We start from the raw sequence: 17,880 nt of genomic DNA on the forward strand, positions 1-17,880 counted from the left end.
ACTTATTACCAAATTGGCCATATGGGCTGAACTGCTTCGTTTTGTTCGTAACCTCTACACAGTCGGCATGTTAGAATAAACTACAGTATAGAAGAAAGACAGGGAATTAACCAGGGAACAGAAAGTAGGGACGTTCTAGGAAATGGAACTGCACTATAGCACCAACCTGTTTTTTTCTAAGTTTGCAGATCTGCTGCTCCACCATAGTGATCTCTCGATCCACTCGGTCCATGTTTTGGATCAGCTCCTCCTTGGAGAATCTGGCTGGTACCAGATCAAGTTCACCGTCCATCTGGGCTGGACTCACAGGGGAGATGGGCTCCAGTTTCCCAATTGTACTGTTCCTCTCCTAGAAAACAACAAAAAAAGGTTGATTGGAAACTTCAGAGATTCACAGTCATTGCTCAGCAAGCCTGTGAGGCTGCCTACAGCACAGTAAACTACCAGAGGTTGTGAAAATGATTACGCAGCACATGGTACTTGTGCAACCAAACCTTGGATGCATTGCAGACTGCTTCTCCCAATTGCAAAACAGGACAAAGACATTATTATGGCAAAGAGAAGCTTCTTGTAAGAAGAGGTTAGAAATACTAGAGACGACTCTTCAAAAACAAAAAGGAATCAACCCCCAGCAAAAGCAAGAGCAAGAGTAAACGGTTTCCTTATGGCTGTTGGGTTGTTTTCCCCTGTGACACCTTCTATAAATATAAATCTTTTACATGATGGCCACCAACCCGAAACAGAACTCTAGGACGAGCTTTCGTCAAACATTTCTTAGGTTAGCAAGATACCACTGTTCCCGAATGGAGAACCATGACTGAAAGCTGTTCTTCCCTACAGACAAACATACAATAAAGATCAGAGCTTCAGGACAAGGGCAGGCTAATGACAGTGATCACTCAACAAAATTCACATATGAATCAATAAATCCTCCAACTGTGCCCGAGCGAGACATTTCTTCACAATGTTCAAGGACAGCTTTCATGAGGCACTGTATACACTTTTGCGAACAACAAATATTCAGCTTTAATTCACTTTGACTAATAATTAAACATGTTATAGCTGTACCACTTATTCGATTTTGCATAAAAAGTATTATTTTCTTTGTACATGTATGCCTACTATAATTAACTCCAGCAAAGGAGATGCCTTCATATGCACCCAAATACAAGCGCAGACGCATATAAATCAAATAAATGTTGATAAAACACACAAATAAAATTTTGTTGGAAGGTGCTTCACTGTAGGTCAAGCAGGCCTAACAAAAAATTGCATGAATCAACACAAACCCTTGATTCCATATTGTGGTCCAGACCACATCAAATGAGCAAAGAAAATTTATGACAACTTGTTAATTAAATTCATGCAAATTTACTTAAATTAAATAAAAGCTTCCATGTCTGCATGCAGCTCAATCATCAGATGAAATGCTAGCACTGAGCAAGCACATATTCCTTCTGACTTGGAGGCGATTAAGTTTAGATCCTGAAGCAAGCACAGACACCACATGTCTGAACCTGTGGCTCCTACTGTACTGCAGCAAGGTCAGACTGTATGTCGTTAAAGGAACCAGAATGCTTACAATATTACTACAGTATCTGAGACCTGAAAACATACAGCAGAACAGCACAAGCAGTGTAAAACCTCTCAAATCAGGAAAACAATCCCTGGCTTGAATTCAAAGGCAGGCTTACCCACCCCAAGAAACCAGGGCTCTGCGGATCTCTCCCAGTGGGGGTGTGCTAGGTGGGCACTGTCATTCACTTCCTTCTGCAGGCTGTGGCCCAGGAACGCACCCCTTTCTCTCAGAGCCTCTTCTCGACTCACCCAGAATCACACTGCAGCTCCCTACACTGTTGTACCGCCCCACAAACGCACCACCGAAGCCTGCCCGGCTCTCACAGCGGAGCCGGTTGAAAAGCATCACGTTTCAAATTTCGACGCCATTTTCCACAAGCTATGATGGTCAACAAAAGCCTGCATTTTAATGGATGTGCTTCAGACTCAAAAACAAAAATAGGATACATTTAAATTCTGATTAAATTCAAAACAGCTCCTGCCTGCCCATGCTTCCCCCCTGTATCTTTAGGGGTAAAAGTTTGACACAAGTTGCGTTTGCTGACCTTAACTGAAGTCCAGTTAGGTGCGAGGTGAATAGTTTTTTTGGGGGGGGAATCAGGAGCATGCTGTGGTAATTCTAGCCCCACAGGAAGCCTATCCTCTAAATGTCAAGGGGAAAGTCATTTTATGCCAATAACAGAGACAGAAGGGTGTGCAAGTATCGCCTGTCTTTTACAAAAAGCCCAAGCCCTGTCATGCAGCATTAATGGCCTGTACTCGGAGAAACTTGTTGAAGGACACGCAGTAGGTCAAAGCACAGACCGTGGTCTGTGAAAACCTACGTGTCCATTAAGCACAAGAAGAGAGACAGTTTTACAGTATAACTGTGACCCGGTTAAGCTATGCTTCATATTACGTTTCTAACAGCTAAAAACATTACCAAGTTACCTATATAAAGTTTCACTGGATCCTTCTGTGCTATAAAAGCTTACATTACTTACACATTTCCAGGATGCAGGATTTACTGTGCACATACACATTACATAAAGTAAATTCCTTAACCCTGATGAAACTATAGAAAAAGAAAAAAACTATATAATGGAAGGATTAACAGATTAGATTGTGTGATTTGATTAAAACAATTAAAAAAATGTTGTACTGTGATCGTCAAACCATTACACAAAGCAAAAGCACATTCATCACGATTAAAGTCCAGAAAACACGAGGATCACATTCACGCCCCTGTAGTTAGTGTTTTGTAAATCTTCCCCTGGCAGGGATTACACATTCTGGCACATCTGAGGAAGGATTCCTCCAGGCAGAACTTCTCCAGGTTTTTTGGGTAATCTCACACACACAGAGTGTATATTATCTAGATTTATGTATTTCAACAAAAAATACTTTTAGTGTACACACTGTACATTTTGGGGAAACAAACCACACTTCATTTCTGGAATTCATGTTATAAATGCTCGTCTTGCGTGAAAAAAAACAACACAAGGGCTTTCAGAGGTAAATAATTACACTTTCAAAAACCAACTGGTTTGCAAGATCTCAGCAATGTAATATCGCAATTGGTACATTTTTTATATTAAACAGCGAAAAGATCATTGTATATCAGGACTCATCTACTGTATGTGCATGTATAATTTTAATTGTACTGGTTTTAAAATGTCAGGGCTGAAGGGCCAGTGTTAGGGGGTGTTCAAAGGTTGTCACTTTAAGAGACCTTTAAGAATATAAGAAAGGTTACAAACGAGAACAGACCAGCCTGTTTGGTATTTTATAGCCAGTTGATCTCAGAATCTCATCAAACTGTTTCTTGAAGGAAACCAGGGCATCAACTTCAACAACACAGCTGAGTAGCCTGTTCCAAACTCCAGCATCAGAATTCCTACTCTCCAATACTGCTTTCATTTCTCAATGTGGACAAATCCCAGTTATACAGAGGAGGACAAACTATGCAGGATCATGTCAAGGTTATACATTCCGGCTTTCAAAAAAATACTAACAGTTCCACGTTAAAAAGTATTGAAATTAAAGCTCACACAGTTTTCATGAGGCTTCACAAAGTCTGAAAAATAAGGGCAGTTTTAATTGCATTTTTTTTTATTTCTTTAAAGGCTCGAGCTCTCCTTTATCTGTGGAGTAACCTAGTTAATGTGCATGCTTGCCCAGAGCCAGAGCAAAGATGATAAACACAGAGAGAGTGTCTCAGAGGAGCAGCAAGCCTGTCACATGTCTAACTTCAAGAAAAGGCCCAAGGACACTGCCACTCACTTGCAACCTTCAGAAAGTTACAGGCAAAGCCTTATCCAATCACATGTAGGCAATCTGACATTTGTGTGGTTATGACTGTTGACAAAAAAACAAAAATTTAATTACTAAATGAGTGATTAAATGTTCAAATTTAGCCATGTTCCGGTGTATTAGATAAGGGTAGATAAACCCGGAGGACACCTTGTTTGACTAAAATGAATAGAGAGCTCTTGGTGATTTGGGGCTCTTCATCAGAAGCACTGTGCTAAAAATGTCCTGGAAACTAAGTGGTAATTAATTTCTCCTACTCCCACAAAAAAACAACCTGATACTGATTTTTTACAACTGGACCACTGAGCTGCAGTCCCTTCTGTATCAGCCATGAAGCTCTTCCTTAATTACACCGGTGCCAGGCAATTAAGGCCTGGTGTTTTTCTTAAACTTGATTCTTTGTAGTATTGGTTTTCAAGAGATAAGCATTTAGTGAATGCTTTGCCAAAATCGTTTTATATGTACAGTGCTGTGGGCCCCTTCTGTGGTTAGAGGGATTTTTTTAAATTATAGTTGCTAGTAATGTGTATAATTCAGCCCTGTCTCTCATGGTAGAATCATTCATACGTCAGCGGCATATAGAAATGTTACGGAAGAAAAAAAACCTTATTATCAGATGCCAGAATATAGAGAATCTGGCTCTGTTAAGGAACTGAGAAAACAGCCTACCCATCACTCTCACGGACTGTCGTTTTTTCTGTTAATTGCGCTGCAGTGCTCTCATGTGCCAAACAAGATTAAGCTGACCGAATCCAGACCTCTGACAATGATCTTTATTTATGTTTCCCCAGCAGTGTCGTTCCCCTAGATATATATATACTGTATGACTGGCTACCAAGAAGAAAGGAGGGTAGGAGTGGGAGGAGCTGAGACAGAAAAGGGGAATTAAATTATTATCCTTGTTAGTGATTTTCAGAAGCTGGGCAAGAAAAGGAAACGCGTATTTCACATGCCTTGCTTATAATAACAAATCCAAAAAATATCAAGTGATTGTCAATGCGATCAAAGATCAAAATCCCTGATGTTTCAGGCAGCTCAGTAGTCCCTGATGAAACCAGAATGGCAGACAGGGAACCGCAGTCTTGATTGCTAGACTCCTGTCAGGAACAAACAGGCCATCATGCTGATTGGAATCATTTTTGATTTGTATTGACTTTTCAGTGCTTTTGTTTTTACAGTATGGCAGCACTGCCATTGATTATACATTGGGGTTGGAAAGCAAAGCACTACTGCTTTAATTTACAAACTACCACAAAATACCCTTAGCAGGTCTTTATTTAAAAAATGTCCTTTTAAAAACTGTATGGCTCAGTAATCAGAATGACAAGACAGCCCTCTTGAGACACATTCACCAAAAACAATTTATTCCAAACAAATCACTTAATGTGCTGTAGCTCTGTAGTAAAAACCAAAATCTGTTCAACATGAAGATAAACGGAATGGAACACAAGCTTCATAAGGCCTTTTTTATATATATATAGTCTGAACGGCAAGCTCTTTCTATACACAGGAAACTCTTTTATTCCAGACTCCTCTTACAGAGGAAATATTTTCAACATCTTTTGTTTGAAGGAACCATGCTGCTGGCTTTATCCAGCTCTTTTTGATGGATATGTCATGTTTCCCTCCCTTAGCTGGATGTGGGCCTGATGATATAACTTGGTTATTTTTTGTGTTTGTTTAAGCCTCAATAACAGATCTTTCCCAAGACAAGGAGGACCCCTGTGGTTATATCCCCAAGGCTTCCAGGAGAGCAGGAAGTTGGTCCTCGAACCCCACTCCGTTTCCAGTGTTACGTTTCAATCTTTGCCAGACACAGGAAAACTGTTATTACAGTCAGCAAAGGTAAACGAAAATAAACTCTCATCCTTGTTGCGATTGGCAAATCCAGAGCAACCCGATACACGGCAAGATTGAAAAAAATAAAAGACCAAGGCACACACATACTCCAGCAATGCAAGGTTTAAACATTTCAAAGATAACACTGTAGTCGTGTCTGCCAGTATATAAAGGGAAGTGGAACTGCTTCTTCTACCAGAGAATTCTCTCGGGACTCAGATGATCCTTCAGTGTCTAGACCTCCCACTAATTTCACTCTGTGTCAACAGCTTTTTCCTGATGCCAATTCCTCTGAAGCAGTTATGTATCCAAGATTTAGGCACGATATTTGTATGCTCTTGCAGGCTGTGGAGTTTTTTTTTGCATGCTTAAGCTTTATATCCATTTGTTTGGCTAGTAACCGCCCAGAGCATTCTGTGTGAATTACATTAAACTGCTGTTGAGTGTCTTTGAAAAATGCTGTATTGGAACATCAGATTACTTTTTAAAAGGCCAATGCAAAGAATAAACAGCATTTAAGAACGGATCTGCAAGTCCATAATAGTTCCTATCTTGTTTTGATTTCTTTCTGAAACAGAAAAAGACAGCAGTTCTAACATGATGAGGAGCCTTTACTGTACATAGTTTCTTGTTCTGATGGGTTTTATCACAAAAGGCATTGTTTATACAAGCTGAAAGTGTTCACTGCTCCTTTACTAGGAGTGTGGCAGTAGTGGCAGGACTCAATCTGTAACCAAAAATAAGTAAAGTCAGGAGACAGGCCACATACAGGCTTATCTGATCCTCAAATAATGATCAAGCAAAATATGGCCACCAGACATTACAAAAAACAAACATGCCATCCACACTCAGTTTACATGATGCATTAGTTTGTGTCCACTGCAGTCTGTAGAAAGCGTGTCCATCATATTTCCAAATAGCGAAGAGAGCTCTGTGTGAAATAAACAGCACCTCCAGTGGTGATGCAAGAAGGGTTTAAAGAACTACTGGTGATGACTGCCAATACTGGTTCTGCATTCTATAAGAGCACATTGAAGAAAAACGTCCAAGAAAATGTACTTATTGAATACTGGCATACAGTATTACTAAGGCTTTGTGATTTTCCTGCATTGTAGTTGAACACTACCCGAGCTCAGAGGGAAAACACAAACGTGTGTGTATCACCAGCCCATGGATTCAGAATCTGGCCTTGCAATAAGTTTCAAATTTCCAATGCTAATGCCAAGCATAACAGACATCTTCCCTGTATGCTGTATGACAGCACATCCTCCTCCTTCACAGCCCTTCATGAAGAAAACAACCTGGAACACTGGGAACCTACAGAGGCCGTCTGTACAAAGAAGGCTGCTTGCAATTGCATCATGGCACAGAGAAAGACAATGCTGATGAACTGGGCGTTTCTACAACACAAGTGCCTGCCAGGGTGTGTTTTTATGAAGGTCATAAATCTTCTCTGTGGCTCTCGTGGCTCCACACACCAGACTGAGCATCTGGTATCAAGCCCCAGCACTTCCAGGCTTGTTTTGCTCAGGCTCGCCACTGCTAGGCTGAATAAAACCCTGAAGTTACACACAAAATAAACACAGAGGTTGACTTTAGAAGTGGAGATATGTTGGAACACATGTATTTTTCTACCCCCCCCCCCCCAAAAAAAAAACCCTGAAAGCACTTCCAGTCTGCAGCAATCAAGGAATGGCAGAAACACAAGCTTGACACACAAGAGTGAGCGAACAACAAGCACAGATAAGGCACCTTGACGGAGTTTTGAACACGCTTACACTGTCAGCAAGAAAAGGGCAATTTGATCCACGGAAATCGACTACATCTGTATCTCTCTCAGCCGCACCCAGTAGACACCATTCGGGCTGTACGATGTGAATCGCAGTTCAAACTGACAAACCATCAGGACTGTACTTCAACGACAGCTCACACTGTATAAATCATTCCATGAAAAAGATGCCTCTTATCTTTAACTGTGAAGTGCTGTAGCGGAGTATCTGGGGTGCAGTATCATACCTCTGTATTTCTCCTTCCATCACTCTCGAGGAATACTACTGCACTGGAGTGATACATTTTTAACAGGGTCAAGAGAATGGCTCACAAAAAGAGACAAATTTCATGTATGATTCATTAACGTATTGATTCATGCAGTTTTAAGCCTTTCGCAGCAATATCTAGGTCATACAAAAATCCCAATTCTCCCAAATTACTTACATTCATCAGAAAACCGAGTTACCTATTTGTCAGGGGAGCTGGTGACAACAGACAAGAGCCCTAACAAATGACAAAGCCACACAGCAGAAGCAGCAGGTTTTGTTTCTAAGCTGCCTTCTCCTCAAGAGCACACACTGGGTTTTTTTACTGGGCTGCAGCAGGAGAGCAAACTGGCCAACCTGATGAACCATCTTCAAGTTAGACGGCGAAGTCAAAAGCTGCATACCGCTCCTCTGGAGAGAGGAGTCTCCCCTGACAGGTGAGCAGATCCCCCTCTCCTTCTGTGAAAAAAGTCAGGTCTGGAGGCTTCCACACCAAGATTGTCCAACACCTACGGCTGGGGGGAATGAAAGCACATTGTGGGCAGAGGGGAGCTGGGAAGCTAGCACTGCTAAACATTAAATTAATCTAACTTTTAACATAGCATCCTCAGCAGCAAAGGCAACACCTAGAGCAGGGGTTCTTAATCCTGGTCCTTTTCATTTCAGCCCAGCTTTAATATTTAATCAAAACCTTAAATCGAACTACAAGTGGCTTGAATGGACTATTTGCCATTGGGATCTTATTTTACGTTTACAATCGTTAAAAGGTAATGTCAAACAAATTCAAGAGCTGAAAACAGTCGAACAGTTCCTATTAACTCTAGAATTAAGTCAATTAATACTTATTAATTACTTGTGCAAATGAGAGCTCGGCTGGGGAAAAACAAAAAACAAAAATCAACCGCAGAGTGGTCCAGGACCAGCACTGGAAACCACTGCTTCCTGTCAGAACACAAGACCTGAGAAACAGAGCGAGGCGCACCCACTCAAAATTCTCCTCGAACCGGTGTCTGTTGTAGTCCACAGTACAGTGAAATTAACTGACTGTGAAGCCTGACAGACACATTCATTCAAAAGAACACCAGAACCAAGAAAAGTTTTTTTTAAGTACTTGTTTGAAAGTACTTGTGTTTTTTTTAATCGTTTCTATAGGCAGGAGAGCATGGAAGATGAGAGCTGGTGTCAGAAGCTTTTCACATCGACCTGAGAGACAGAAAACAAAGGGGGGTTTCAGTGTTATATGATACTGGAACATTGCAGTGTGAATTGGCTAAAATACTGTTGCAGGATTCTGACTCGATGTTGACCGGCAGAAATCCCTCCATCTGCTAGGTGGCAAATTAAAACATTTCCCAATCTTCAAACTGTGAGAAGTGAGACACGAAACAGACCATCGCCCACGGGAGACTGAGTCACAGAGGTGTGACCACAAAGTCGCCTCTTTTAGCCAACTCCTGAACCTATCCCCAGAGCACGAATCTTCACACTAGCACAGAAAGAGCCTGGCGAATACACACGACCATCTGAAGGAGACAAGTCACCCCTCTTTAGTGAGAGCATGGTGTATTCATCCATTTCCCTGATCCAGCTCCTGACCTCCTCCATTTAGAAATCGAATGCATGAGTCTTACTTTGTAGTCGTTACTGATGTTTAGTACTACAAGGGGGGGAAAAAGGACTGTAACTGTCATTTTCCCCAAAGTACCACCAAAACAAATTCTTAAAACGGCAAAATTAATGTGTCATATTGGGACTCAAAAGTTTGAATAATCAAACTGTTAGAATAAAAAAATAAATCTTCTCGCAGCACACTCGTAATCCTCCATGCTGGAAATGATCTGGAGGGGATTTTACGAGCGGATATTTCCTTCACCATCTCATCGCAGGATGAATGGAACTGTCTATGAATTCAGCACAGAAGAAAGAAAACATCCTGCCTCAGTGTGTAACAATCTATTTGCAGGGCTCAGCTCTCAGCTCCAGTCTCCTTAGGCAGCTGATAAAGATCTCTTGCTATTCAGCACGTTTTACCACCAGGTTGTTTTCGGTTTTGTCCTCCCCCTCCCTTTTTTTGTGCTACAGTATATATGCAAAAAGCCACTGGGGGTTTCCAGTCAAGGGCACATGGTGGATCGTAACAGCTGCACAGTAACAAGGCTGCAACAGGAGCTGGAGACCCACAGCTGCAGGGACAGAGCAGAGGCTGCAGAACACCCCTCTCTCTTCATGCAGACCGTGCAGAGCAGGATTTTGTGCAGGAAGGCAGAATGCAATGCACCCCAGAAACCGTAAGGCATACTTGAGGCTGAGCAACAGCCTTGTTTTAGCACCCCAGCTTGAAATATAAAAAGCAGTCTACATCAAGAGGCCTGTCTGTGGTTTAAGAGGTCTGTGTATTCAGTGCAGTCGTTTATATTTCTGTTTTACACATTATGACTAGGTCATGTACAGTACGTACCTGGCCCTGCTTTGCTCTTACTCTGCCCTCCATAAAATAAAAAATATATAATGGACAAAAATATTTAAAATATATTGGCAACTTTACACTCTTTTGCAGAACACTGTTTTTTTTGGCTGCTATGTTGATTGACCAACAGTAGGTGAACTACATGTCTCTGCAGTAGGTAAATGCTGGAGGTTTCTTTTTTATTCAAACTGGATTATCTCTTTTTGCCACAAAACCTAGTGCCTCACAGGGCCAGAACATTTAAAATCCAGTGTCTTCTGACGTGGGACCCTAGAAGTGACAAAGATCACCTTCATTTATACAGTATTTTTATCTCAAAGGCTGCCACTGCATTTCACACAAAGAAAAGGAGATCACTTGGATTTGCTGTGCAATGAGTCTACTGGTGCACAAAGGCTATGTATCTCCCAGGTGGGGGCTGCACTTCAGTCACGGATTAAGAGGAGAAGTGAGAACATTTCTTCACCAGTTAAATTAAAGAAGAACTTTAGAGAGGACAGATTTACAAGTCCAGGACATGGGTGTTAAAACCTCTACTCTCTCAACCTTTTTAGTCAGCAAGTCAGGTTTGCAGATGACACCAAAATATGAGGATCAGCAAACTCTATAAAAGAAGAAATCGAAATTAAAACATATTGAGTCAGTCAAGAAGTTCTATTTAGAAGTCAAGACCGGCCAAACACCTGGCAGATGGTTAATGCTGACAAGGGGAGAGTATTATATGACCGCAGCGAAAAACTAAAAATACAAAATGGGGTAATGCTGAGCTGGCAGAGGCCGTTCACAAAAAAGGTGCGTCTTACATAGCATTTACATCTTCTGGACAATATGGGGAAGTAATAAAAAAAAGACATACAATAGAAGGAAATGTAGTTAAAAGGAAAGTCAAGGAATTGGACTGCGCACTACTAAAACCTCATTTAGAGCACTGCATACGATGTTGGTCACTGTGAAAGGCATTGAAACTGTGGAATGAGTCAGGGACTTGCCAGGGACTCAAATCCTGGGGACTGTCCTACACTTCACTACGCTGACAGGCTGAATCCAGTGGACGTCTTCAGAACAAGCAGCGCAACACAACCAGTGCACACAAGATCTAGCCACATGGAAATTTATTGCATGTAAAACCACGAACAGGAATAATTTCTGTGTGCAAAGGGTCGAGAGAGCATGAAACAGACTACCCAGGTGTGTTTTTTGAAGTGTGTTTGAAGCTGACAGACTCGCTTCTTTCAAGAAACAGCTGGATGAGGTCTTCAGATCCATTAGCTACTGACTACTGAAGGGGCTAGACAGTCCAAACTGCCTCCTTTCATTTGCAAGTGTTCTTATGTTAACGACACCACCACAGGAACTTTAATACTCAGATGCTCAATTTAAAGTCTCATTCAAAAGACAGGGCCTCCTACTTCACAGTGGTATTCCAGCTCAGAGGGATGAGTTCCATCTATTGGTCTACCACCAGCAACTACAGAGGCAACCTGGAATTCCTGAGAATTTTCCCCACTCTAGTGCTGACTAGGTTTAGCCCTGCATAGGTTCCAAGATCTGATAAGATCAGGCTACAATATGGTAACACTGCTGCCAAGATCACTGGATCATTGACTCTACTGCCAAATCACCGTAAAACTACATCACCACTCTATCAATTGATAACTCTGTTTCTGTGATGAGGAGCATCCATAAATTCAACATGTGCACGTGCGAGTGTGATCTGAGATTCAAAAGGGTCTGCTAAAGTACCAAGAACTACAGTACCTCTTGGTCTCAGAGCACCTAATATACATCTGAAACTTCCACAACAGGAGGGAAAATGTCTGGTCAGCTCTGCACACATTACCACAAAGAACCTTAGAGAGCAAATGGGAATGTAACACTCTTGTATATTCTTAAAGAAAGGTATAAACCATTTTCCTTCTCATTAACAGGAATTCACAGAGAAGACATGCACTGTTAAAAAAAACAAACACGTGAAATGCTCACAACTCTCACAACAAGGTGTGCAATAAAAAGCTGTCGCTCCTGATCAACCCCCCCCCCACCCCCGTCTCCAGTAAACACTGACAGAGAGCAGACAGGCTCAGGGCTAGACAGAGAGACTGCTGATACACCTAACAGATACAAACTAGGTCAAACAAATCTCTCCAGGCGCATTCACCTGACGTCCAAACACAATCCTGAATTTGAAAGCATGGTAAGCAGGAACATATGCAATGTCTCTTTTGGTTTACATGTGTAGCCTTCTGCATCTGGTGATTTTACAACACCTTGCAAGCCCCTTAGTTATCTTTTTGCTACTTCGTGAGTCACTCTCCAAAATCCATCATCCCTTTCATTTAGTACTTCACCATAAAAGCTTCTTTTAATTACACTACAGGGTGCATCACTTTGACAAGATTAGTTCTATCATGTAATTTTTAAGAACTGCTGCACATTGTAATTAGTAGCTGTTTTGAGCAGCCCCATCTTATCTTTAGAACTAGCATGACAAAATAACAAATAAGAAATGACCTAAATTTGAAATGATCTTCATGATAAGCAACTCAAAACTGTGATACAGCTGCTTCCTATACATACTATGAAATTTGGCCAGCTGCCTTCAACAAAGTTTTCCAAAACAGCATTATTAAATCAGCAGTGGCAGAAAAATACAAACAAAAAATGGAAATGCAGAGCAAGCTTTGCTTCAGAAGCAGTGCAATCTTTAGGAAATGCAAGCTATTCCGTTTGCACTTTGAAGGCAGTAACCTTGTTATATAAGACCTGTCAGATGCAATCAGTGAATGCCGAGAGAGAGCAGCGATTCAAGCAGCCTGCTGTATCCTTTTAATAATGTACGCTTCACAGGATCCCAGCAAGAGACACTTGTATGCCACGGTGATTTTACCTCAGGAGCTGAAACTAGCACTCGGTCCTATTTCCCACACCTCTGCTGACAATAATCTAATACAAAGTGCTCTAAAGATGTTTAAGGCTCTGCAGTCATTTCAGGGTCTCACACACTCTGTCCAGGCTATGGGAAATACAAATTCAACAATACCACTCTACAGCCAGTTTAAAAAAAGCCATGATACCCTTAGGGTGTTTCTTATGTCATTCACAATTAATGACTCAGAGCCAGGCCGTTGCAAGTCCTGGTGTGGTGGAGCTGTCCAAAAGACGTGTATGATTAATGACATGCATCAGAACGTGAATTTTCAATAGATTTATTTACATGAATTCAGATAAGAACAGAATCAAGCAAGATCATTTAGTTTCATTTATATAATTACAGCCTATCCACACATCCACGATCAGAAAGCTGAGCATTCTGGGAAGGCCCAGGGTAATCTGGAGCCTATCCTGGAGGCAAAGAGCAGATGGAGGGACCACAAACACACACTCAGACCGTTTAAAAACACCCAGTGAGAGCCCATGCAAACAGGAGAACAGACATCCTCTGCACAGAAGGCATTCCAGTCGAGAATCAAACCCATGCCATGCAAGCTTTCAGGCAGCCATGCACATAATTGAATTATAATAAACCTTTATGTAATCAGATAAGTCAATTGAGAACAGAATCTTCTTTACAATGCTGACCTGAAGATACCCACTGATAAAACAGGGGCATTCACAAGTCTGGGTAAGACACCCAGCTCAACACAACAAAAGCAATCACCCACTGAGGGTACGGACCCAGTTACAAGTCCAACGCATTAACTACTCCTCCACACTGCTGCAGGCAACAATAATTTCTAGTGTAATCTTTAGTTCTCCAAACGGTAGAACAAGCCCAAACAGAACAATTATACACAAAAGACAATACCAGTTTGTACATGCATGCAAACGCATGAGTAGCTGTATAAGTGCAACAAGTCAGAGTGTGCATAGAATATACGCCTATACAAACAAATCAAACCCCAGACCTCAGAACATCTTTACAGCAACCAATGGGCTCTCCTCATAGCTCACCTGGCAGATCATAGGAATGTGATATGAGAAAGTGCACTGCTAAAAAAAAACTTTCTGCATGCACAGCCAACATTCACAACCAGCTCTGCCCTCATCAGAGACTGAAATCATAATGACACACTTAGGTGCTGTCCCTGCAGAAACTGCTTCCATATGGAATCCCTTTTACCTGTTGGTTCATCTAAGCAATTGAATCAAATCTGCCATGTTATTTATTGAATTACCACCTTTAATGGAGACGATCACAGTTAAAGGGATTTAATCATACATATCCACCACAAAGTGAATAATGCGCCACAGTTTGTACTCTGCATGAAATCCCAAAGCTTCATCGGGAGTGGAGATAATATTAAAAAGGGGCATCGATGCGATTCTTCAGCCTCTCAAGGGTTCTAGACATGTCCAAGAGGATGCTCTGAAACACTGACTGGAAGAGACAAACTCACTGGAAAGCAGTTTGCATGAGAGAAGAGAGCGGAGCCTCATGGCCAATGCCGCGAATCTCCTGGGCCAGAGGAGAAAATCCTCTTGGCAAAATTTAAAAATAGAGACTTAATAATAATCCCTCGCATTTACATAACGCTTGCGCCCCCAAACCGCTTTGCACATATAAGAGGGCGTCACTGAGAAAGTGCGGCATCCACCGGGGATGTGCAGCAGCCTGCAGGCACCAGCAGCTCGACAACAGCTTCAGCTTCAGAGGAAAGAAGCCAATGCATTTCAAAAAGATCTAGATGCGATTCAAGAAGGGGCAAACACCTGGCAGAAGATGTTTATATTAGACAAGTGAAGAATATTACACGCAGGCAGGGAAACACTCCAAATACAAAACGGGATCGACACACCAGATCAGGTGAAGGAGAGAGAAACTGCTTCACCAGTTGAATTAAAGTGGATCTTCATGTAGGCCATACCGTTCGAGCCTGTTCAAGAGTTTCTAATTTATGAATAGGTTATCATAATTACACTGTAAAAATACATGACTTTGCTACACTTAACCTGGATCAATAAATATTTATACGCAAGTGTGAAGAAACTATAGCTGTCTAGGGTATGCATCGCCACCGCTTCTCCTACTTCTGTCTTGTTACTACTGAAGTCTCTAGAGGACTGAACTTGAGAGGCAATCTTCATGTGCCCAGATGTGTCTGCTCTTCAAATTCACATTTGCGCAATACAGTACACCAAGGAGAAGGAGGATCCTGAGTCTAGAATTCTGATGAAAAGGCACACAGCATGCTGGTGAAAGTGGTTTCAAGTGTTTCACAGCACAAGTCTCCGAAATCAGGTTTACAGGATCAGCATTTCCTAATGCCCTGATTTTTTTAAAGCACGAGTACCACCCTCTTCATGGGGAACCCCTTGGTGCTGGGGACATCCCCAGAATCGATAAGGGGGGTAGCAGTTAATAACCCACAGGCTTGCAAGAACCCAACCCTGGAAGGAAGGAGAGGTGGGGAGTGTGTTTCCAGTACTGCTAACAAATGTACCTTTATGCTAACAAGACTCTTCGCGGACCAGTAGACTGCTGGCTTTCAGTTCCACAACTGCGTCACCTAGAAGCAAGTTCCGCTCAACCTGCAGAGAGAAGGCAGCTGCAGCCCATCCAGATTCCTTTCCTAATGGAAAAACCAAAAATGCTCTAAAGACCGTAATAATTCCAGACCACTTCCCAGTGGTGGACTGGGCCATCCACACAACTCTACAAAGCAGCAGCAAGACTGGTGTCACCATGGGAGGATGGGATGGGAATGGGCTCATGAGGCCAGTCTTCACAAAAGGCTTGCAGACGTGAGATATTAAATAAAAAGCAAAAGACTCCACTTATTGTAATATAAACATCTCTTCTCTACGCCCCCTCCCTACATAACTGCCTAGCTCAGAGCATCTACTGTCCTGGATCCAGCGTGAACATTGTTCTTCCCTTTATAAGGTTTTTCCCGTGTAATGGCAGTGAGAGCCGAGACTCAGCGCACAGCCGAAGGAGAACAAAACAGTTGTCATGGCATTTGAAACCGCAAGATTCCTAGAGCTCTATCTACACAAAAAAAAAGACAGAGGAGCCATTATAGCAATCATGATCTACTCTGCATTCTAAATGAATGGAATTATCCTGCTGATCTTTGCAACATTACATCATGCATTCTGAAAGCTCTGCTCTCACTTAGGCTGCACTGGGAGTCTCAGCCCAGCCAATTGTAACAAAAAGGATAATACATCCACAGACAGTGGCCATGTATCAGGACCCTTCCACTACTCCAGACTCACTAATGACTGTCCAACACTGGACTCGCAGAAAAAACCCCCCCACAGATTTCTCCAATTAGCAGTTAAATAGCTCTTCTTACTTAGGACGACATACAGACAGATCAGTAGAAATGTATTTACTTCAGAGAGAGATTAGACAGGTGGCATATATTCCAGTAGGTTCTGGGGACATTCAGAGCGAGTTAAGGTGTATATGTGTAGGCAGACTCGGCCCACGTCTCAGAGCAACTGAAATCGGAATTTAAAATAAAGTGGCGATACAAGTGCAGTCCATAACAAAATCTAATAAGATGCTAAGCGAGGGGGGAAAAAAAAAATCAGGCAGAGCAAACAAGGTCACCTCACCTGTAATTGCATGAGTGCAGAGAGCTGGCAGAGGGGGAGGTGGGGGGGTGGGGGGGTGGGGGGTGGGGTGGTTAGCCTTGTTGATGTTTTTTCTCTCCACTGCAAACAGCTCCAATGATTCCTGAGCCCGCGGCACAGGGGCGCAGGATCACTCAATTAGAAACTGAGCGCCGAGACGCTGCGAAAACTCCCAGCCCACTCGGATGGACGCCAAGTCCCATCTTTGTCACTGCCGGCTCCGCTAATCGCTGCCTGACCCAGCCCACTGGAAAACTCGGCAAAGGTTAATCCTGGCAGCAGAGGCGCGCTCACATAGCGATGCGATGCAGAGGAGCCCAGGACACGCGAGTAATCCCACCGTACGGAATCGCGTTCGGCCTTTCCCGGTTGAGGCTCTCAAGATTAAAAAAAAAATACAAATCATCCAAAACTAACCTACAGAGTGGAAAATATATGGGCTATGTAGAAAAGGGTAGGTGTCTATGTGACCACAATATTTTCATCGCCTACAATGTGAGCAAAAAGAAAAGTGTTGAGGAACGTAGTTATGGGCTGAACTGAATCAATGGATGTTGTGTAAATACTGTAACATATGCTAATAAGACCTCATTTAGAAAGGGTACACACTACTTTACAAAAATGTGCTCTTATGAGAACTAATATTTCAGGATTCTACAGAAGGATGCTTTGTTTGGAACTCTTTACCAAACTGTGTTTCAAGTACTTTCTGACATATCGTATTACCTTTTTGCTGATGCATATCTTTAATTAACTTTCTGGTGTAGGTGTGGACAGTTTAATTCCTGTGTTAAATCTAGCAAACTGCATTATAACCAACCACACACTCATTCTAAACCTGTCCTTCGGAATAAATCAGAGATCTTTGCCGTGTCATTGCTTGCTGCCATTAATTTTAAACATTGCACTGTCTAAACATATTACATTGTACACTTTGAAGTTAATTGATTTCTACAAGTGATTAACTTATTAAATACACCACCTGTTCCTGGTTTGCCTGCCACAGTTCCAAATACAACCACACTTGTATAATATGATAAATAACTGAAATGTTGATTCAAAGAGCTCATATTGCAGAGGGTTTTC

At 42.1% G+C, this 17,880-nt stretch overlaps 1 protein-coding gene across 24 annotated transcripts in view; it reads right to left on the bottom strand.

Annotated features, from left to right (window-relative positions):
* The window catches only part of ncor2 (nuclear receptor corepressor 2), a 176,050-nt gene that overhangs the window by 102,293 nt on the left and 55,877 nt on the right, over positions 1–17,880 (bottom strand). For all 24 annotated transcript variants that reach the window (XM_088618467.1, XM_088618459.1, XM_088618471.1 and 21 more), the window contains exon 5: positions 167–349. In XM_088618467.1, coding sequence (XP_088474593.1) covers positions 167–349 — 183 coding nt within the window. The remainder of the gene's footprint in view (positions 1–166; positions 350–17,880) is intronic.

Source organism: Lepisosteus platostomus, chromosome 24, assembly GCF_059453375.1.
Source record: "Lepisosteus platostomus isolate fLepPlt1 chromosome 24, fLepPlt1.hap1, whole genome shotgun sequence".
Taxonomy (NCBI): Eukaryota; Metazoa; Chordata; class Actinopteri; order Semionotiformes; family Lepisosteidae; genus Lepisosteus; species Lepisosteus platostomus.